This window comes from Ambystoma mexicanum, chromosome 2p, assembly GCF_040938575.1.
Source record: "Ambystoma mexicanum isolate Mex_15411 chromosome 2p, UKY_AmexF1_1, whole genome shotgun sequence".
In the NCBI taxonomy this organism is placed as follows: Eukaryota; Metazoa; Chordata; class Amphibia; order Caudata; family Ambystomatidae; genus Ambystoma; species Ambystoma mexicanum.
In genome coordinates, this window is record NC_090923.1 from 12,734,805 (window position 1) to 12,757,422 (window position 22,618).

The 22,618-nt window shown below is 44.9% G+C and overlaps 1 protein-coding gene across 1 annotated transcript; it reads right to left on the bottom strand.

Annotated features, from left to right (window-relative positions):
* Positions 1–851: 851 nt before the first annotated feature.
* LOC138567663 (zinc finger protein 615-like) lies at positions 852–2,408 on the bottom strand. The gene has a single exon (XM_069646134.1). It carries the CDS (start codon positions 2,406–2,408, stop codon positions 852–854), a length of 1,557 nt encoding a protein of 518 aa, XP_069502235.1.
* Positions 2,409–22,618: the final 20,210 nt, after the last annotated feature.

Here is a 22,618-nt window from a genome sequence, read left to right on the forward strand (position 1 = left end):
TTGGAGTTACACACTTTGTTTTTGCACACGTTTGCTGAATTTATAGCAGAGCCCTTTACCTTACACCTTTTGTTGTCATTTTTAGTGTGAGGGTGAGATATGCTTTGGACACAAGAATAGTTTGTTTGATTTCATAGGCAGGGAAACTCTTTAGAATAGGGAAAGAAAGGCCTTCATCCAAAGCATTTTATATTAATAAAATGTCTAATGTTTTAAACATTACAACTTGGTGTCCAGCTCTCATTTCTGACCCCTCACATTACTCATTTAGTGACAGGCAGCGTCTTGGAAAATGATTCGTAGGACAGTTTCCTTCATATACCCAAAGACTCTATAGTCATTGATTCAAAATGTTGGTGCACATTAATATGCATGAGGTCCTTATGGAAAAGTGTTCCTTCCATATGACGGGTACCTTAGTACGAAAGGTAGAGTCTCCTTTTTGAAAATTCCAGAAGGTTTGCATTTGAAACAGCAGCGATTCAACCAATCATAATCAGTCACTATTTGCGTGACAAAGGAAACTGGGAACAGCTGTGGCGATAAACCCATCACAGTGTTAGTAAATAGCCATGCCAAACTCAGACCTATTGAAGAAGCAGCACTTCCTCTCTGAAGCTTCAATTGCAGAGGGGACTTCACCACATACATGTCCCCACATATGGCAGATGAGAACACTGGCGTATTCTCCACATTCACTGCACTGCAATGGTCCCTTGCACATGTTGTATCTGCTGCCTAATAAGGTTACTGTTCACAAATGAGCTCTTGCCATATTCTGCACACATAGGATGTTTCCCACCTGTAGGTGCGCTCTGGTAGCTAGTAAGTTCTCATTTCTGAGCAAATCCTCACCCACATGCAGTGTACACATGAGGGTTCTCACCTGCATGTGCTCTCTGGTGGATAGCAAGAGTTCCCTTCCAAGCAAAGCCTTTCCCACATTCAGTACACACATGAGGTTTCTCACCAGTATGTGTTCTCTGGTGGATATTAAGAGTTCCCTTCTGAGCAAACCCTTTCCCACATTCAGTGCAGACATAAGGTTTCTCACCTGTATGTGTTCTCCGGTGGTTTGTAAGATGTTGCTTCTGAGTAAACCCTTTCCCACATTCAGTGCACACATGAGGTTTCCCACCTGTATGTGTTAGCTGGTGACTAATAAGATATCCCTTCTGAGCAAACAGTTTACCACATTCAGTGCACACATGCGACTTCTCACCTGTATGTGTTCTCTGGTGGATATTAAGAGTTCCCTTCTGAGCAAACCCTTTCCCACATTCAGTGCAGACATAAGGTTTCTCACCTGTATGTGTTCTCCGGTGGTTTGTAAGATGTTGCTTCTCAGTAAACCCTTTCCCACATTCAGAGCACACATGAGGTTTCTCACCTGTATGTGTTAGCTGGTGACTAATAAGATATTCCTTCTCAGCAAACAATTTCCCACATTCAGTGCACACATGAGGTTTCTCGCCTGTATGTATTCTCTGGTGGATAGTAAGACTACTCTTCCAAGCAAAGCCTTTCCCACATTCAGTGCACTCATGTGGTTTTTCACCTGTATGTGTTCTCTGGTGGATAGTAAGATTACTCTTCCAAGCAAAGCCTTTCCCACATTCAGTGCACACATGAGGTTTCACACCTGTATGTGTTAGCTGGTGACTAATAAGATATTCCTTCTCAGCAAACAATTTCCCACATTCAGTGCACACATGAGGTTTCTTGCCTGTATGTGTTCTTTGGTGGCGAGTAAGATGTACCTTGTGAGAAAACCCTTTGCCACATTCAGTGCACACATGAGGTTTTTCACCTGTATGTTTTCTCTGGTGGCTAATAAGAGTTCCCATATGATCAAACCCTTTCCCACATTCAATACACACATAAGGTTTCCCACCTGCATGTATTCTCTGGTGGTGAATACGATTTCCCTTCCAAGCAAACCCTTTTCCACATTCAGTGCACACATGATGTTTCTCACCTGTATGTGTTCTGTGGTGGCTAGTGAGAGCTCCTTTCTGAGTGAACCCTTTCCCACATTCAGTGCACACATGAGGTTTCCCACCTGTGTGTATTCTCTGGTGGCGATTAAGCTTTCCTTTCTCAGCAAACCCTTTCCCACATTCGATACACACATGAGGTTTCTCACCTGCATGTATTCTCTGGTGGTGAATACGATTTCCCTTCCAAGCAAACCCTTTTCCACATTCAGTGCACACATGATGTTTCTCACCTGTATGTGTTCTGTGGTGGCTAGTGAGAGCTCCTTTCTGAGTGAACCCTTTCCCACATTCAGTGCACACATGAGGTTTCCCACCTGTGTGTGTTCTCTGGTGGTAATTAAGCTTTCCTTTCTCAACAAACCCTTTCCCACATTCAATGCACACATGACGTTTATCAGATGTATGCATTTTTGGGTAGCAGACAAGTGTATCATGCAAATGGAGACTATTCTCAAATTCAGTAAACTAATGAGGTTTTTCACCCAAGTACTCACGTAAGCTGAGCAATATGTATGTTCTGTAGATGGAAACTTGTCCGATATTCTTTCAATGTGTAAGGTTTCTCATCAATTTATTGTGTCAGGTGCTAAATAAGAGGCCACTGAACCTTTTCCCAAATTCAGAGCACAAACGAGCTCTCTTGTATCAAGATAATTTCTGGTGACAAACACGATTTTGCCTCTGATTGAAGCTTTCAAATATTCAGCCCAAGGATACGTTTTGTCCATTCACATTTACAAGTGTTTCTCAAAAAGCTTTAAAGAAACTACCTTTTCATTCAGAACGTGTATAAAATATCACTCACATGTGTTCTATCGGGAATAATAGTGAAAACAAAAACAATTTCCCTACTGCAAATCAAACATTGTCATTTTCATGCCAGACATCTCTCTACTACAGGATTGACAGAAAGAACAAGCTTGGTTACTGGATGTTACCATGAAGAAGTTGCATGGACAGAAGCCATCTGATAGCCAATAGGCTTCTCAATCTAAGTTCCTGAATACTCAGAAAAGATAACTGGACCCCAAACTTGCACACTTCTCAGGTGCTTGGAAGTTGCATATTCTAATAATAATGCTTTTCACTGCATTAGTCCAGAGGATCTAACAATCACTGTTGTTGCATTTCTTGGTCATCAATCACCTGTTAAAATAAAAGGAGATGCACATTATTAGTTTCAACACATTCACAATCGCAGGCATCACATGTAACAGGCAGACTGGTTCTCAGTAGTAGTGATGTGCACTAGTCAATTACTTACATAGTATCTCATAAGACTTTGCATACTAGGGTGCCATCTAACACTCTAGGGGGCAGAGTAGTGGCTCTCAGATGATAAAATATAATGTGATAGAGGCCATACGCAGCAGAAATAGTGGGATTAATTTTTATTAAGACTGTTTTAGTATCTAAGCGTATGAGAGTAAAACCCAGGCTGGGTGAAGAAACATTTCAAGTGAATACTTTAATCATCGGGGCCGTGCATATAAATCTACCATTTTAATTTCTTCAGAAATGACTAAACCAGCTTGAAAGGTCCACATTTCCATAATCAAACGATAAAGGCAGGTGTTTGACACTAGGTCAGCAGTTTGCCACAAATTGGACACATGATTGACCACTCTATTTTGTAATCACTGACTTGCCTTCCTATTTTTCTATAAATATTTATTTATTCATTTTATTAAGCATTTGTATATACATCAAGATATTGTGTTTCAAAGCGCCCAGAGGGCAAAGGGAGGGGAACAAGGGAACAGAAAGACAAGGGAATATGAGAACACTGCTCTTGGATGAGCAGGATGTGCCGACCAACAACCAGGCACCAACACCCAAACCAACATCTACTTTCACTTCGAGTGCTTTAAAAACCATTGCTAAGATGGCCAGCGCCGTGTCCTGCCCTCACCGAAGCTCTTTCCGATACACAGAGCTTTGTCCTGCATGGCGATTGGTCAATGGGCCCATCAAATCCAGAAGTCCAGGTCTAAGGCCCTATCTTTCCCCGTCTGCCCATGGATGCTTGCTACAATACGTTATGGGGCACGCCGGCGGCCACCACTGACCCTCACATCCGCTGCTGCTCATACCCATAGTATGGGGTCCAGCGCTGCTCCCAGGTAAGTGGTGCATATGGTCCTTCTCAAAACCCACATCACCCAAAGCGCTACTCACGCTCCGGCATCCCGCCCTGCCTCGCAAAATCTCTGGCCGTATTTCAGGGGGGAGCCTGACTCAGATTACGAGTCCTTCGAGCCCTCCTTCCTGCCCCCTACCTCCACTGACAACATTGCTCCCGGCATTACTTCCAGCCATATGCCGAGGCCACTGAGCTTCCCTGAAGCTTCCAACCTTTTTGAATTTGGCCTGCCCAGAACACTCACCCCTCAGCCTGCCTATCCCTCAACACCCGGGCATCGTTATCCGCACCACCGGCGTAACTGGCCATTTGCCCTCAAAGGCACTAGCACATCTGCTACCGAAGGCCACAATCCGCCTCAACCGTACTCTTACAACGGACACTGCAGTCTGGGCCTTGTGGCTGCATAAAGATCTTCTTTTCCACACAAAAGACTGCCATAATTCATTGACTTCCTATGTCACCCACAAGCTTCCCACTGCAAATACCAACTCCTAGTCTAATGTTATAGGAACGCATGACCGCCCAACTATCTTACCGGCCCCCTGGCCCTGCATAATTGTTGATGGCTTCAATTTTGACTGGAAATATCTGCTAGCATTTCTGCCACTTTCTCTTGCGCTACTAAAAAGTGTAATCTAGCATAGCTTTTCATCGAGCTCTTTTGCTGCTCTGCTGCCGACCACGAGGTTAGGCCTTGCCAATCTGCATATTCATACCTATTTTGTCCTTTTGATGTATAATGTATGCATGCATGCATGCCTGATGTAGCCCCCGTAACATGAGGTACGGCTTTACCAGTCTGTATATTTGCGCCTATCATGTCCTTTTGATATATGTATGCCTGACTCTTGTGGACATCCAGCACGTTTTTGCATCTATAACTTGGTCGACCATCCATCTAGTTCTGTCTAAACATATTGGGTCTGATTACGAGTTTGGCGATAGCCGTGCCTGTTTGACAGGCACGGCTACCACGAAACTCACTACCGGCATCGCCACCTGCGATTGGGCAATAACCGACCCATTATGAGTTGAATGGGCCGGTAATTGCCCATTTGCGGGTGGCGGTATTGCCGGGTTCCCGATCCCCATTCTGTCCCAATAGGGCAGAATGGGGATGGGGAGCATGGTTGCACTGGCACCGTTTCATAACGGTGCGGTGCAATCACGAGTTCTGCTCGTGGGTGCCAAACCTGGCGGGCTGTCAGGCACCCGTGAGCAATTCTCGTAATTCGGCGGTACGGTGTGGACGGTGCCGGCACCGTTCACACCATACCGCCAGGGTCGTAATGAGGCCCATTGTCTATTTGCTATAGACACTGTCACTCCCAGAAGCTTGTCTGGGTTCTTTCTGCGAGGATACTGACTGTGTTTTAATATTTTGATACGTGGATTTACCCATTTTGCATTGCCTTTGACTTGTTGTGTCTTATATGATTTTATAGCTGGGATCGCACGACACATGGTACCATCCTTCTCGTGTTGGTGTTACTTTCATACTTTTGACATGTTACTTGTACTCTATCATATCACCTTGTTGATGTGGGTGTACGTGCCTCTTAGCGTTCCCCTCTTGCTATAATGCCAAAGATACCCCATTACTTTGCATGACACAGCGTAAATCCTGTCTACTGATCAATTGTTGTTCCACCATAATATGCCTAGCCAACATTCCTTGTTTAGCGATTCTTTAGCGAGTCTAAATTACTGGTTGTCTGTTGGGCCTATGTAATAAATGCTGTCCTACTTATACATGTTGCCTTTTTAAACTATTTCTCTCTGGAGACATCCAGCCAGTACTCAATATATTGTATTCCTGTGGTGCCCACAATAGTTGTGGGTTGTCAATTACTCTGCCAACTCCTAGACGTTTTTCACTTTACCTGTCCAAGGTCACACATGCCCTAATTTAATCAACTAGCACCAAATTAGACCCATCAGTCTCCAGCACAGCTGTTCCCCCATTGAGTACACAGCCATGCTTGGCTTGATGTTCATTACCATGCTTCTATTCTGCCTTGTACCAGAGGGATTACCCTGTTCACATGGCGCCTACCTCACCCATGGAAATGGTAGGTCTAAAATAGCCTGCTACCGCCATCATCGCTCCCTTCCTACCATCTACACCCCCATTTCCGCTTTTCTTGGTTAACCCAATACCTCTAAAACCCATAGCAAACAGGCCCAAGCCTGCTACTCATAGCAAACCAATACATCGGATAAATAACTTGACCGAGGCTAATACATACCCTATTCTGGGTAAGTCCAGTCTACATCGACTAAGATCATGAACCTTTGTGACTAACTCCCATGCCAACTCATCCTGGGCCCCACCCACCATTAAACAAGACAAGTTTCCTCTAGGAGACACCTGTAAACTCATCATTACAACCACCACTAAACAGACTCCGCTCACCACTATAGAACCACCCACAGAGACAACAGCTAATATTAAAGGTGCCATTATAAATGCCCGGTCGCTAGGAGCTCATGCCATTGAAATCCATTACCTCATTATTGATCAGAAATTGGACTTACTTGTAATCCCAGAAACTTGGTTACATCCAGCTTCAGGTACGCTACTGACACTGCCACTAGCCATCCTTCCTGACTACAACACTATCAGAGCAGATAGAACTGCCACACCAGGAGGTGGTGTAGCCATAATAGCTAAAACTACCCTACAACTTAGAGCCTCTACTATCAAAGAAATAAAAGGCTTTGAACTTCTCCTAGATAAACTCACCACTGACCTCAAAACTACATTTAATTTCCTAGTCATATGTAGATCACCTGAAAGTAGTACCCATCCAGAATTAGACCTACCTCTGCTGCTAACACCTTCTATTAAACCCAAAACCAAATGCATCGTCCTAGGCGGTATAAACCTTGGCTTCAATGATGAGCAGAATATCAAAGCATATGCATTTTATACTGCACTCAAAGATATGAACTTCACCCAAGTAGTGAATGCCCCCACCCATATAAAAGGCCGTACCCTGGATTGGATATTCACCCTGAACACACAAATAACTATTGATTCAATAGTACCCCTCATTGGAAGACCATCATATCATAAACTTCTCCATCGCTAACAACTAAAGTAATGGACACATATCAAAAGAAACACTCGGAAATTATCAGCTGGAAATCTAGCAGCCATCTTAACCGATGCACAGTCATCTAACATGGTCTCGAGCAACTACCCCAGCATTCTGGCAGAGGCTTACCAAAAGAGCCTTACAGCCACTATCGACTTAGCAGCCCCGTTAACTACCAAAACAAGACGCGTGGACAAGCAAAATAGCTTTTGGTTCAATGAGGAACTAGTTGCACTACGACGAACTAAAAGAGCGCCCGAACACCTCCACAAAAAATCCCCTACATTGAAGTCAGCTGATGCCTACAAAATTGCCAATAATAACTATAAAACCGCCATTATCACCCACAAAGCCAATGCATAGAATACCCGTATCAATAACGCCACATCAAATTCCAAAGAGCTCTTTTGCATTCTCAAGGAATTAGAAAACCCAACCCCTGCCACCTCCCCGATATATTCCAGTAAGGAATGGTGTACAACCATACACAATTCCCTAGCATCTAAAAATCGAGCTACTCCAACAGAAAATCCTCACAAAAAGAAAAGTGTTAGCTGAAAAAAACAAAACTATGGTCAATCTCAACAAAACTAATGATATAGTAGATCTCAAATTCCAATTATCCACTGTAACCAAAGACACAGTGACAGACACCATAGCAAAACTAAAAGCCTCCAATTGCAAAGGTGGCAACTTCCCTGCCCACCTAGTTAAACTCTGTGCTCCACTCCTCACCCCTACCATTACCAAATTCGTTAATGCATCCTTCAACACTAACTCAGACCCGGCCAGCATAAAAGAAGCATGGGTGACCTCCTTGCTGTAAAAACCCTCACTGGATGCCTCAATCCCTACTAACTACCGGCCTGTAACTACGGTACCGTTTCTACTCAAGATCATCGACATAATCAAATCCAAGCCCATATGAAACAAAACCATTTCTTAGATGCCAGGCAATCCGGCTTTAGACCCAACCATAGTACAGAAACGGCCCTTCTGGATCTAAAACTTCATATAGTCACCATCAGGGACGCAGGCAAACTCGGTATTCCATTATTGCTAGATCTCTCTGCAGCCTTCAATTTAGTAGACCAAGACAAACTACGTGACACACTAGAAAATGACTTCTGATTCTCCAAGGATGCCACCCTCTAGGTGAAATCCTTCCTAGCTCAACGTACATCTAGAGATAGTATTGGTGCATAGGCTGCAGACCTCATACCAGTCCCCATTGGGGTACCGCAAGGTTCCTGTGTCAGTCTAGAAAAATGGATACCTCTACTTTGTGACCGCAAACGTATTTTGGTGGCCGTGGGCCAACCGTCTCATGCACGATATGACAGAATCTAGGTTTTTGAGTTTGCCAATGAACGGCCATTTTGATGTAACAAGAATCGCCCTTTTGTTTTCTAACCATTGCTCATTGCTTTCTGTCCTATTGCTTTGCAGTATATTTTCCGCTTACACTGCTCGACTGTAAAATATTGTTGTCTGTATGTAAAAAGGACAAGGCCGCAGGGCCAGGAGGATAACAAGAGTTTGTTGAAACACAAACGTAGGCAGCGCCAGGAAGAATGCCCGGCTCCCTCCCGAATGTAGCCTTGAAGCAGAGCTGCAGGGCATTTAATCATTTCGTAGCTGCCAGCCAGTCTCGTCATAAGGTAGAATATGTTAGAATATTACAGCTAAAGGCTTGAATTATGCTTTTCTAACGGCCCCCCTTTGCTGAGCCCGCTAGAGCGTGTCGGCTCCCAGGACACGAATAGCACCTAATAGATAGCAAGGCCCGGAATGCAACTCATCCACCCCGTATGTAGCTCGCTTCCAAGAACAGAAGCGCTGTGTTCTATTCAACAACTGAAAGATGCCTTTGCACTCACAAATTGCAAATTGTTACTAGAATAGATGTTTGAAGGAGTCATAGTTGTCGGAGATGTCCATCATCACACCAAGTTCAAAGAAACCCAATAAAGGGGGGTGTTAAACATGCCATAGCTGATTGTTTGATATGCATTTTGTATATATGTAACTGATGTACATAATTCACTCTCTTGCGTCCCTCGAGGTCTAGAGATACACGTCGCGGGGCGTGAGACCGAGTTGGCCAACTGAGACTTTTGCTTTGCAATAAACCCTAGATTTGGGAATACAACCTCGTGTCTGGCGTATCTATCGTGTGTGGTGACTTGCCTTGTTTCCATAGACGTCAGGGTCCCCTAGGGTCCCCTTTCAAGATGGCACCCGAATAGGGACCCCTCCCCCACTTGTTCCATCGCAGAACGTTGTAATTGAGTAAGGCGGAGAACGGCGATTACGGGACGATCGAGCCGGGATCAAGAGGTGTTCGGGGCACCCTGTAACATTGATGAGAGAGTCCTTTGCAGATCTGCACACATCTGATCCCTGATCGACGTGCCTGGCTAGAGAACAAGGAGGCGAGGGTCCCGAAACGAGGCAGAAGCCAAGAAACACAGGCACGACGTCCTTTGGTGCGTCAGTATACAGACGACTTGATTTATCAGGTGAGTCATTCCCCGATTCAAAGTAATCCTGATATTGGTTGAGAGTTGACTTTGCAAAATCAAACACCCTTGGTAAGGTTGATTAACCAGGGGGAAGGTTGAAACATGCCTGGGGTATTGTCCACCCTAGCTGGGTTTTTCCGCTGTGGTAGACAATCTTTGGAAGATGGCCAAATTGTACCACCTGGGGGAACGCCGGCGTATGTGAAGTATGGAGTGGGTGCGATAATATTCTGTGTGACTTGGCATAGGCAAACCAGAAAGCAACAAGACCATCAGTGGCCGATTAATGGTAGTTTTGAGATAGCGAGGATAGACAACCTGGAAAGGGTGTTGATAAGAAAGAAAGCGCTTCCTGCAGCATTTGAGACTATTAAAGACTGGAGGAAGGAAGCAATGCTCTGATCTAAAAGTAGAGCGAAGCATGCGCGCAGGCATAAATCGAAAGGTGAAGTAGCGGAAGAGAAAGAAGAGGAGGAGTGGACTGAGAGTCTAAGGACAGGTAGGCGAGACCAGTTGAATATAGAAAAGATATATCCACAACGGGAATTACACATAGCAGATGAATTAATAGAAAATATATTGACCCATACAAAACAAGGCCCAAGATCAGAAGTAAGACGAGACACGTCAGTAACTCATGCCCAGACCCCGCCCGTAGCCCAAGCTCCCCCTCCAGTAGCTCAAGCCCTCCCACAGCCACAGACCGCGCACGTAACACTTCCTATTAGCCAACCAGGCCCACAACAGACACTCCCTGTTCCCATTGTCCCATCCACACCTCCCGCCTCAGACACAGACTCGGTACCGTCTGTTCCTCCTGGGGTCGAAATTGAAACCATGGGGGCAAGAGGCAGAACTGACCAACGGGCATGCACAAGGGTAACTCGCAGCGCAATCAGCAAAGAAAGGAAGGTGTAATTGCAGCAACAGGCAGAGATGTATATAGACGGGAATGATGGGACGGCAGCATTGGCTTCGATGTATGACTTCCGAAGGAGCAACTAAAGACAGGTAGTGTTGGAATGCATGGGTGAATATTTGGTGGAGAAATGGAAACAGTTAATTGGGAAATTACCACCGCAGCGATTGTTAGATTTGAATGCATTAGCACGCTGTAGGGAGAGGGATGAAGAAGTGAGAGAACATGTATATGGACTTTTTGAGCTTAGAGATGAATTAGATAATGATTATGTCGAAATGTTTACTACACCTGTCAAAATGTTTACTACACCCGCGTACAGGAGTAGGGATATGGGGATACCTGGGAAGGGGGAAAAGGGGTCGCATAATAAACGGCAGAGTTACCATCACCGGGGCAGAAGGAGATGGTGAACGAATTATCGTTCCTAAAACAGGTGGGGGCAGACTTGAAAGAATGTCTATTGAGAACACAGGTACTATTGCAGCAAGTAACAGGACATAATGGAGGGTGAGGGAACGCACAAGGAAGGAGTAATTCGAATATGCATGGGGGAATAGTGGGACCGAATCAGTGTGCGTATTGTAAGGAGGAAGGACATTGATGAGTGCAATGTCCGCATCTACAGAATAGAAATGAGTTTGGTCAGAGGAGACAGCATAGAGGACACCCAGGAGCGAATGGACCAAATAGGAATAGTATGCAGCAGCATCACAATAACGGAGGTAATCAAAACCAAGGCCAAAACCAAAATGCCCCAAATCAGAGTCAGGGACAGCAAAATCAACAATACGGAAACCAGAGTGGGGGAAATAGAGGAAAGAGTGGGAACGTTTTCGATACACAGCCAAACACCTATTACAGTAATAGTAATGATTACACATCGGACGATGTGTTATTTCCCGAATTGGACAGCCCAGGACAGGGGTCGGAACCAGTGACTATTTCCGTGAATCAGAGAGGACCCTACGTAGAAATGAGAGTAGGGAATGAGGAACACTGCTTTCTTGTAGATACAGGAGCGCAGAAGTGTTCAATAGACCACCACTTGGTTCCGGATATACCACTGTCAGGGCAAAAGAATGTTTCCGTAGGGTTCGCAGGTACACCAGTCATAAACCCAGTGTCCAAACCAGTCCCAGTTACAATAGGACCATTTACTGAACATTGTCCTTTCCTTTTAAAAGAAAATTGTGGGGAGAATTTGTTGGGATTAAATTTGTTGAAAAAACTAGGTTCCGTTATACATTGCACGGCAGGCGGAGTGTTTCTAACGATTTGGCCACACGATGCCCCTGTGTCAGAATTCATGTCTGAAGCGTTACCAGGGGAACTAAGTAAAGTACCAACCTGTATATGGGCAATGCATGACAATGATGTAGGATGTTTAAAGATAGAGCCAGTAAAGATCATCTTGAAAGAAGGTGTTACCCTACCGCGAATACCCCAATACAGAATTTCGGCTGAAGGTGAGAAAGGATTGAAAAGTATTGTTACAGATTTGGTGCAATTAGGGGTAATCGAGGAAATTACAGGCAGTACATGCAACAGCCCGATTCTTCCGGTTTATAAAAAAGGAGGCAATGAAGTACCATACTGTTTCATAATTGATTTACGCGCATTGAACAAGATAGTAGATCCACGATTTCCTCTAGTGCCAGATGTCACTACAATATTGACAATGATACCTGTTTCAGCAGAATATTTTAGTGTAGTAGATTTGAAAAACGCATTCTTCAGTATTCCAGTGGACAAGAACACTAGATATTTGTTCGCGTTCACATTAGGAGGACGATAATTTACATTTACGCGGATTCCGCAAGGTTACACGGAAAGTCCAAGTATTTACAGTAGAGCATTAAAAGAACAGCTAGACATGCTGGAATTACCCATGGGTTGTGTACTCTTGCAATACATAGACGATCTATTGCTAGCTGCAGAGACGGAGGAGATTTGTAAAGAAAGCACTGTATTACTACTGTCACACCTAGCGGCACATGTCCATAAAGCTAGTTTGAAGAAATTTCAATATAATCGAATGGAGGTGGCCTATTTGGGCTACCTACTTTCGAACGGAGGGAGAAGGCTAACGCCAGAACACATAGAAAGTATTTCTTGTATGCCTATTCCAAAGACACAAAAAGGAGTCAGAGCCATAATAGGCATGGCTTCATATTGCTGACAATGGATTGGTAATTTTGCGTTAATTGTGAAGCCGTTGGTGAATTTGACTAGAAAGGAGGCGGCTATGCCTTTGCAGTGGGATGAGGAATGTCAGAGAGCATTTGATGGATTGAAAACTGCATTATGCTCGGCTCTTGGGTACGCCGAATTATGAGAACATTTTTAGACTATTTGTGTGTGAAAGTGAAGGATGTGCATTGGTGGTTTTGACACAGGAACAAGGTGGAAGAAATAGGCCGTGCGGCTATTTTCCTTCTGCGCTGGACCCTGTAGCACGCACACTACCACAATATTTGCGAGCTGTCGCGGCGGCTGCTGCGTCAGTGAAACAAACGGAAGGGATGGTATTGGGGCACACTTTAATTCTGATGGTGCCACATGCCATAGACGTTCTATTAAATAGGACACAGACGCAACACCTCACCTCTGCTAGATTGACAAGATATGAGATTATCTTGTTCGCGCCCCATATCCAAATTATGAGGTGTAGCGCTTTGAATCCTGCAGAATTAATGCCACCAACCATAAAAGAAATTGGGAAGGATGAATCACCCCCCCCCCCACGATTGCTTAATGGTCACTGAGGAAGAAACTAAGGGGAGAGTTGATTTAAGTGATATCCCACAGAAAGAGCCAGATGGAGAGTTATTTTGTGACAGCTCATGTTTTAAATGACCAGATGGCACAACAACTGCCGCATATGCTATCACTACCCTAGAGAGCATTGTAGAAAGCAAAAGAATTCCCTATAATTCAGCACAGGCCGCAGAGATAATAGCATTAACCAGAGCCTGCGAGATTTTATGAAAATTTGAATGTGAATATATATATACTGATAGTCAGTATGCTTTTGGAGTGGTTCATAATTTTGGTCGACTCTGAGCTGAGAGAGGATTTTTGACATCACATGGCGCCGGAATTCAACATGGCCCTTTGATTGTACGATTGCTGTCTGCACTCACGTTTCCAAAGCGCCTAGCAATAGTGAAATGCGAGGCCCATAAAAAAGTAACATGCAAAATAGGAGAGGGAAACGCGTTTGCAGACGGAATTGCGAAACAAACTGCCACTGATTTGAATACCAAAATGAAGATGGTTCAGACTGAGTAAGTACCCTGTATGATAGAAAATGGAGTTGCCACTGTCAAAGAAATGCAGGCCGAAGCTACGGCCGATGAAATACAGGGGTGGGCAGAGGGATCTGCTGAGTTGGATCTGGAGGGTTGTTGGGTGGACAAGGGAACTAGAAACTGCATGTTGCCAAATTCGTACGTGACTACAATGGTCACAATGGCCCACAGCCCTACGCACATCTGTGCGAAGAAGATAATACAGCACCTTTCTACAGTTTGGCAGAATGTAAACATAAAAAAGAATGCAGAGAGGTTGGTGCAGAACTGTATCACGTGTTTGCAACACAATGTAGGGAAGGGAACAGTGACTCCAACAGGCAGTTTTGGCCCGCCCTCTATGCCATTTGCGGTGATCCATTTTGATTTCATAGAGATGGAAAGGTGCCAAAACTTAAAATACGTCTTGGTGGTAATCTGTGCATCCAGTAAGTGGGTGGAGGCATATCCCTTGAAGGACTGCACAGCAATGAGCACGGCAAAAGTAATGTTGAAGGAGTATTTTTCCAGATTTGGCTTGCCCCGTGTCCTATGGTCCGATAATGGACCACATTTTGTGGGCGCAGTGGTGTTACAGATATGTGCTGGTCTTCAGATTGATAAGAGATTCCATAGTTCAAGGTATCCGAGTTCTGCCGGACTTGTGGAGAGGCACAACGGGATTCTTCAATCAAAGATTAGCAAGATTAGAGCGGGAAGCAAGTTGAGTTGGGTAGATGCATTACCAATAGTACTATTATGCATGTGTACGTCTGTACAGGCTAAAACTGGGCTCTCCCCGTACAAGATCGTGATGGGGAGGTCAGCAAATGTATGGTGCGCACCACAGCCAAAACGACTTAGTGAGGTAGAACATCCTGTGCTTAGTACTTATTGTGGCCTTTTAATGCAGAAATTGCATTTGATTCATCAGCAGGTGCAGGAGGCATTACCAGTGAGATACACCGGTCTGGGGCACGCGCTGGAGCTAGGCTACTGGGTGCTGCTTAAAAGTTTTGAAAGAAAGTCATCATTAGCACCCAGGTGGCGCAGGCCCTATCAAGTACTCTTGGCGACGCAGACGGCAATATGGGTGGATGGAAGGAAGTCGTGGATCCATGCCACCCATGCCAAGAAGATTCCAACTGCATTGAAAGACTTGCCTGACACTGATGACCAGAAAGAGACAGCGGTCCCAGAAACAAAAGAAACTGTTGCCAGTAAGCAGACACCTAATCTGCCAAAACGAGAAGTGAAACTCGAAACAAAGCCTGAGACGATTGCCAAAGAGGGGGAAGGGCAAAGAGTGTTCCAACGTTGCCCAGCAGAATCGACATCACTGCTGGCCAACACGAAATCTGCCTCGCAAATACCAGCAGAAACAAATCGTGTACCCCTTTGGCGCCCACCAGCACGCCAAAGAACGGATCTGCATCATTGGCGCGGTGCACACCAGCACCTGGAGTAGCGCCACAGGCTGACTTTGAGCCTGAATCTGGAAGTGCACCGGCACTGTTCGCGGATCACACGATACCAGGGGTAAGGCGATACAACTTGCGGCCTCGGAAGACATAGTGATCCGAATTTTTTTTTAGGTGTTTATGTCAACCTCTGGTTCAGCTCATGGACAGAGAAGGAACTAGAGGTGTGGAGGAGAGAAGCGTGAGAATTGTGCAAGTCGGACAATTCAAGACTCGCGGCTCCTCGGTGCAATCACAAAAGTACATGTGTCAGGAACCAGAGCGGACAAGCTGGGCGCACATGATACTAAGGCGATAAGATAACTGATCAAAGGTCCTCTGAGCAGTATAAGAAAGGACAAGTGATCTTGCCTAAAAACGAATAAACAAATCCAGGCTAAAAGGACAGGCAGAACTGAACTGTGACAATTCCGTTTAACTTATTGACATCAGAGCAAGCGCGACAAAGAGAGATATCCATGACAACTGTAATAAGGAAGAAGAAGGACGACGAGAAACATTCCGGGACCGGTTCCAGCCTCCTCCTGCACCACCACTGCTGAGAATGAGTCAATTATAAAGACTGTAAGCTTAAGAAAAACGCATGGTAAACGAATTGTATGCTGGCACTGACAATAATAATGTGCTTTATGAGCGTGGTAGCACCAATATCGACATCCCTAATATTATAGTATGTGGAAGCGATACACCCATTCGAAATGTTTTTACCAATAATTAATATATCCACTACCGAAAGCCCGGTTCAGGTGATCACTTATACCCTGCCCCCAATGGAAGAAAGAGAAAGACACAGGGAAGGTTTTGGAAATAACACTTTGCTATTAATCATGAACATGACACATGCAATTCTGAAGAAAACAAATAGCTGGGTATGTGCCCATTTACCACAGCATGCTGGGAAAGGAATAGGGTGGTATGTGCAGCCATTACCATTAAGTTCTGCATGTAGTGCATCTTTAGGTGCAATGTTCTATGGGAAATGGAATGAGAGTAATACAGGTCAATTAGACAGAACCAACATGAATGAGTTTGAGGAGATAATAATGAAGCCTGTGGGTTGTTCCATTTTCCATAAAGCACAAGTAATGGCCCCAGAGCCCACGAGGAAAAGTACACGAAAGAGAACATGACAAAATAGACGATATAGGTTGTCCCCACCAGAAAAAACATCTGTAATGACCTTTCGTGTAAGAACAGAAGGGGACAAAGATGCAACCCCCCCCCTAGCCCAAGAATTGTCCCTTTTTGTCTAAAAAAGAAAGGCTCTTTTTCAGTCGGAACATATACTGGTTGCATGAATACAGCGGTATTAAAATGGGAAATAGAACCAGTATATGTGGGAGATCCAGTTTATTTTATATGTGGAGAGAAAGCATTTCCTTGGTTGCCCAGAAACTGGGGAGGTACATGTTACCTAGGTCTACTGTTCCCAGGAGTATTCCTCTTAGGAACAGCAGACATGGCCAGACTATCCAGAACTAGAGTCAAAAGGACTGACGAGGGTGTTTTAATAGCAACTGATGTAGCAAAATCATTAATTCCATTCTTAGGGCAGATGGTGAATTCCTATAATATAAGGCAACTGTCCAGAATCCTAAAAAATACAATAAACACAACAACAGATAGACTATTTAACATGACGTTGGAAGGAAGAGGAATCAGGTTAATGACGATGCAAAATAGAATGGCTCTCGATGTGATCCTGGTTGATCGTGGGGGAATTTGCAGAATAGTGGGATCAGCGTGTTGCGTTTATGTCGATGACTATTCTCCTACAATCTTTGAAGCAATAAAGAAAGTGCATGTCCTAAGCTCTGAACTCCCTACTGGAGAAGGAAGCTGGGGAATAGGATCTTGGTTTTGGGGAATACTACGTTCTTGGGGATGGAAGTTGATCTCAATATTAGTAGTGGTGTTTGGAATATTCCTAACGTGCTGTTGTTGCATACATTGTCTACCCATAGTTTGCGCTGAGGTAACTGAGGGATGTACGGAAGGATGTATGCATATGATGAAAAAGAAAAAACAACCTCATGAACGAACTAGCCCAGACCCAAATGAGATGAGAGCAGTAAAAGAGTTGATGGCAATAGATATTGATGAAGATGATGATGTTTACGATAGCATGCAAAATTCAGACATAAGTACTTCAGACTCATCATCACTAGAGGAGGTTTCAATAAATAGATGAGACGTTTGGCATACGGCCAAAGGAGGGTTTGTTTGTTGTTTGTTTGTTTGTTTGTTTATTCATTTGTTAAGCGCACCAGACTCGTAAGTAAAAGGGCGCAATGACAAGGAAATGCAAGGCTTACATGATTACACAGGTTACAGACAGGATATATACAATATGAACAATAGGATTGTGGCTAGTTTGCATGAATGCGGGAGATATACAATATGAACAATAGGGCTGTGGCAGTATAGTATGATTACAGGATATATACAATATGAACAATAGGGCTGGATCAAAGGTGCGTGCACCAGGATATAAAACTTATATGAGTACACATGCATGGGCAGCAGTATTTACATAAAGAGAGAGTATAGCAAGGTATACTGTTTCTTGATTGCAGGATAGTGTCCTCAGGGAAGGGTGAAGGGTAACTAAGGATTGGTGGCAGTGATATGCTTTATTAAGTTTTTCCTGAAGAGTGGATATGGTTGGTCAGCTCTTAACTCCTGGGGCAGTGAGTTCCAGCTTCTGGCTGCCTTAACAGTGAAGCTGTTGCCCCCGATGGTAGTCAGTTTGTATTTGGGGATATTTAGGCAGTTAGTGTTCCCCATTCTAGTGGGTCTGAGAGAAGTTCTTCTCTGAAGTTTGTCTATGAGGTAACTGGGGACCGCGTTGTTCAAAGCTTTGTGTGTCAGAGAGAGTGTTTTTAGAAGTATTTTATTGGATGTGTTGATGTCTCAAGGCAGAGATGTGGGTTTTCTTATTTATGCCAAGGGCTGCTCTTAAGGCATTATTCTGTAGCGTTTGGAGTTTATTAGTGGTGGATTTCTTAGCCCCAATGTAAAGGGCATTGCAATAGTCGATTCTAGAGAGTATAAGAGCTCTAGCCAGGATCAGACAGCTATAGTCTGAGAGGAATGGTTTACCAGCTCTAAGAAGTTTGCATGTGTAAGCCATAGACGAGGTAAGGGATTTGACCTGTTTGTCAAAGGATAGTGTGGAGTCCAAGTAGAATCCGAGGGTTTTTACTTCCTTGGAGACTTTAATGGTGTTGCCGTCAATATTGAAGGAAGAGTAATCTTGACCTAGTTTTTTAATATTGGCCTGCGAACCCAATATTATTAGTTCAGTCTTATCATCGTTCAAGCATAGGCCGTGTGTGGCCATCCATGCTTGGATGATAAGGTAAATTTTGTTCACTAGGCCCGTGTCCGCACTGTAATCCCCAGAAAGTGGTAGGAGAATCTGAGTATCATCTGCATAGTTAGTGTAGGTGACACCCAGCTGGTCCAGATCGTCGAACAATGGCTTAGTGAAGATGTTATATAGGGTGGGCGAGACGCAGGATCCTTGCGGAACGCCGCATAGGATGGGTGTAGGCTCGGCAGATGCTGAGGAGGAGAAGACTCTCATGGTCCTCTCACTCAGGAAGGACTCGATCCACTTGATAGCGTCCGTGGAGAAGTGAGCTGCAGAGTCAAGGTGCCGACATAAGACCTTGTGGTTGACCAGGTCGAAAGCAGCGGAAAGGTCGAGTAGGAGCAGGAGTACCGTCCTTCCTTTGTCTCTTAGTTCGTCTATCTGGGACTTAAGGTCGATTAAGGCAGTCTCAGTTCCGTGCATTGGACGGAAGCCGGATTGTCTGTTGCCCAGGAGTTTGTGCAGTTCTAAATGCTTCTGTATTTGAGTGTAGGCGGCTTTATCCAGTATTTTTAGTAAAAATGGGACCGTGGTAATAGGTCGATAGTTAGTGGGAATGAGGGGATCAAGTGTCTGTTTCTTGAGGAGTGGTAGCACCCAGGATTGCTTGAGGTTGGCAGGTATAGTACCTGTAGCAAAAGAGGCATTTATCAGTTTGGTTATAAATGGGGAGAGTTCTCTAGCAGCGTCTTTTATTAGCTGTGCAGGGCAGATGTCCCCTTTACAGTTTGAGGGTTTTAAAGATAGGATGATTTTTTCTACCTCTAGGATGGACATTTTTGAGAAGTGGAATGTGGCATTGTGTGCCGGTGGTGGCTCATTGGGCTGGAGAATGTTAGGCAGGTGCTGTAAGTTTAGAGCCTTCTTTTTTAATTGGATTTTGTTCTGAAGTGTATCGATTTTATGCTCTAAGGCTTGTTGTATGTCAGTACACCAGGATTTGTCCTTGGTGCAGACGTCCGGGGTAGCAATAGGGGACTCTAGTTCTTTGAGTATGCAGAAGAGTTCCTTCATGCTTGAGTTTGAGCAAGCAATGCGTTGGTCATATGAGTTACGTTTTGCTTGGCAGATTTCCTTTTTGTAGAGTGAGGAGAGTACAGTTAATTTGGCTTTATTCTCGCTAGATGGGCATCGTCTCCAGTTTGTTTCACTTTTGTTCTTTAGGGTGCGAAGGTCTTTGAGTTGTGGGGTGAACCATTTGTTTAGGTGGGCTATGGGTTTGCTCGGTCTGAGTTTGATAGGAGCAATTTTATCCAGAGTGGTAAGCATAATATTGTTGAATTCCTGAACTAGGCCGCTGGGGTCGAGATTATCAGACAGTGTATTGAGAGTAGGCAGTATGGCGGGGATGATTTTTTCTACCGTAATACTTTTATTACTTCTGGTTAGGCATGGTGGCGCTCGTGGTCGGACCAGTGGAGTGGGTCTGACAGTGGATAAGAGAAAGGAGATCAAAGAATGATCTGTCCATGCAGGATGGATGTGATAGTGGCAGAGCAGTTGAGGTCGGCTACCCAGTCCAGTATTCTCCCTTTTATGTGGGTGGGTGTAGAGACTTTTTGAGTAAGGCCTAGTGCTTTGATCGTATTGGCTATTTCTGTGGCATTTTTGTCTGTTTGGTCGTTGAATCCTAAGTTGAAATCGCCTAATATAAGTAGTTGGGTGGAGGGTTTCAGGTTGTTCATGATTATATTATGCAAGTCTTCCTCGAAGGTACCAAGAGGGCCAGGTGGTCTGTATATGAGGTGTATGTTAATGGATTGTGACTCATTAATCTGCATTTTGGCGGTGAGGGATTCGCATGATTGTAGAGATTGGGTGGGGGCTAGTCTGAGACCAAGAGCCGTTTTAGAGATGATAGCGATGCCGCCTCCTCGTGTATTATCACGGTCTTGTCTGAGAATGGTGTAGTCGTCTGGGACAGCTAACATGAGGGTAGGTCCTGCTGCAGTATGGAGCCACGTTTCCGTGATTGCGAGAAAATCCAGGTTCCCTTCTGTGATTAAGTCGGCAATATCCGTAGCGTGAGCGACTAGTGATCTAGCATTAAGGAGCGCTCCCTTGAGAGGGGGGTCCTCGGGAGTTTTGTTGACTCGGATGGGTTTGTCAGTGGTAGTGCAAGCTTTGGGATGGAGGTTATTACGCTGGAGGGTGTTCTCATTCGAGGTAAATGTTTGAGTAGGCCGTTTGGGATGGCTAGGCATTCGTGAGCTAGGTTTGTAATTGGTTTTGAGGTTGGAGGCCGGAAGGGTTCTTCTCAATGGTTCATGTAATTTGGTTAGTCTTGCGCGGAGTCTGTTGTTTCTATTAGGAGTGGTACAAGGAAGGGAGGCATATAGTATTGTTTCTTGGGCCTTGCAGAATGTGGGGGGCTTAAGTTGCATATCGTTAGTAGTGAGTTGGCTTAAGTTTGAAGTAGGTATTGGTGACTGAGTAATGTGGATGTGACTGCTGAGGACCGATTGTGTGAATGTAGCCATGATGCAGAGGGCTAATGCTAGGTGTGGCATCCTTCCAGTTCTAGGAGAGAGCTGTCTAATGGCGACCATAGGGCACAACACAGGGTTCAGCATAGGTTAAATGTGGTCTATTGGCGACCATAAGGCACAACACATGGTTCAGCATAGGTTAAATGTGGTCTAATGGCGACCATAGGCACAACACAGGGTTCAGCATAGGTTAAATGTGGTCTAATGGCGACCATAGGGCACAACACAGGGCACAGTATAGGTTAAATGTGGTCTATTGGCGACCATAGGCACAACACAGGGTTCAGCATAGGTTAAATGTGGTCTAATGGCGACCATAGGGCACAATATAGGTTAAATGTGGTCTAATGGCGACCATAGGGCACAATATAGGTTAAATGTAGTCTAACGGCGACCATAGGCCCAACACAGGGTTCAGCATAGGTTAAATGTGGTCTAATGGCGACCATAGGGCACAATATAGGTTAAATGTGGTCTAATGGCGACCATAGGGCACAATATAGGTTAAATGTGGTCTATTGGCGACCATAGGGCACAACACAGGGTTCAGCATAGGTTAAATGTGGTCTAATGGTGACCATAGGCCCAACACAGGGTTCAGCATAGGTTAAATGTGGTCTATTGGCGACCATAAGGCACAACACAGGAAGTATCACGATAACAGAAATGCAGTTCGCATGCCCACGAGTGGTGGCGTGCTAGCGAGATTGTGAAGTCAGTTTCAAACGAGGGCGCTTGGGCAAGTAGGCAGCTCATGCAAGGACACCATGGATCTTACAAAGAAGCTGAGTGAACACAGGTGTCAGATATGGTGTCAGCTAGATTCGAGATCTGTCAGGGTAGCAGGAAAGGCACTACTGCAACTAGCATAGCATAGCAAATGAGCAGCCAGTGATTGTACTCACGTGGTTTGCGGTCCAGTATACTGTTGATCATCCACGTACAGAGCATGCAATTGAAAAAGAAGAAGAGTTCCCCATATGAGGCAATTGTACAGCGCGACCTTTATGATGGTAATCGGGGTCCAACAGTATGCTTCCGTGGCGAACAGGGGCAAACAGGGCAAGCAGCCTTATGGTGGCCTTGAGGTGGCCGCCGGCTTCCGCCTGCCGGCGGATGTTTAGGCTTAAGAGCAGCCTACGCAGGGTTGCTCAGCAACGTGGGACGCTCAGCCTCGCTTTCAGGCCGCGTCGCGCCCGACATTTTGTTTTTCAAAAAGTCGGCGCGAGCGGACCTGGGGGATGTAGAGGCTGCGGGGGCTCCTTTGATGAGGTGGGGTGCCCTGGGG

Coding starts and splice junctions, on each gene's coding strand:
- LOC138567663 (XM_069646134.1), bottom strand. CDS start 2,408: ATGCATACATCTGATAAACGTCATGTGTGCATTGAATGTGGGAAAGGG.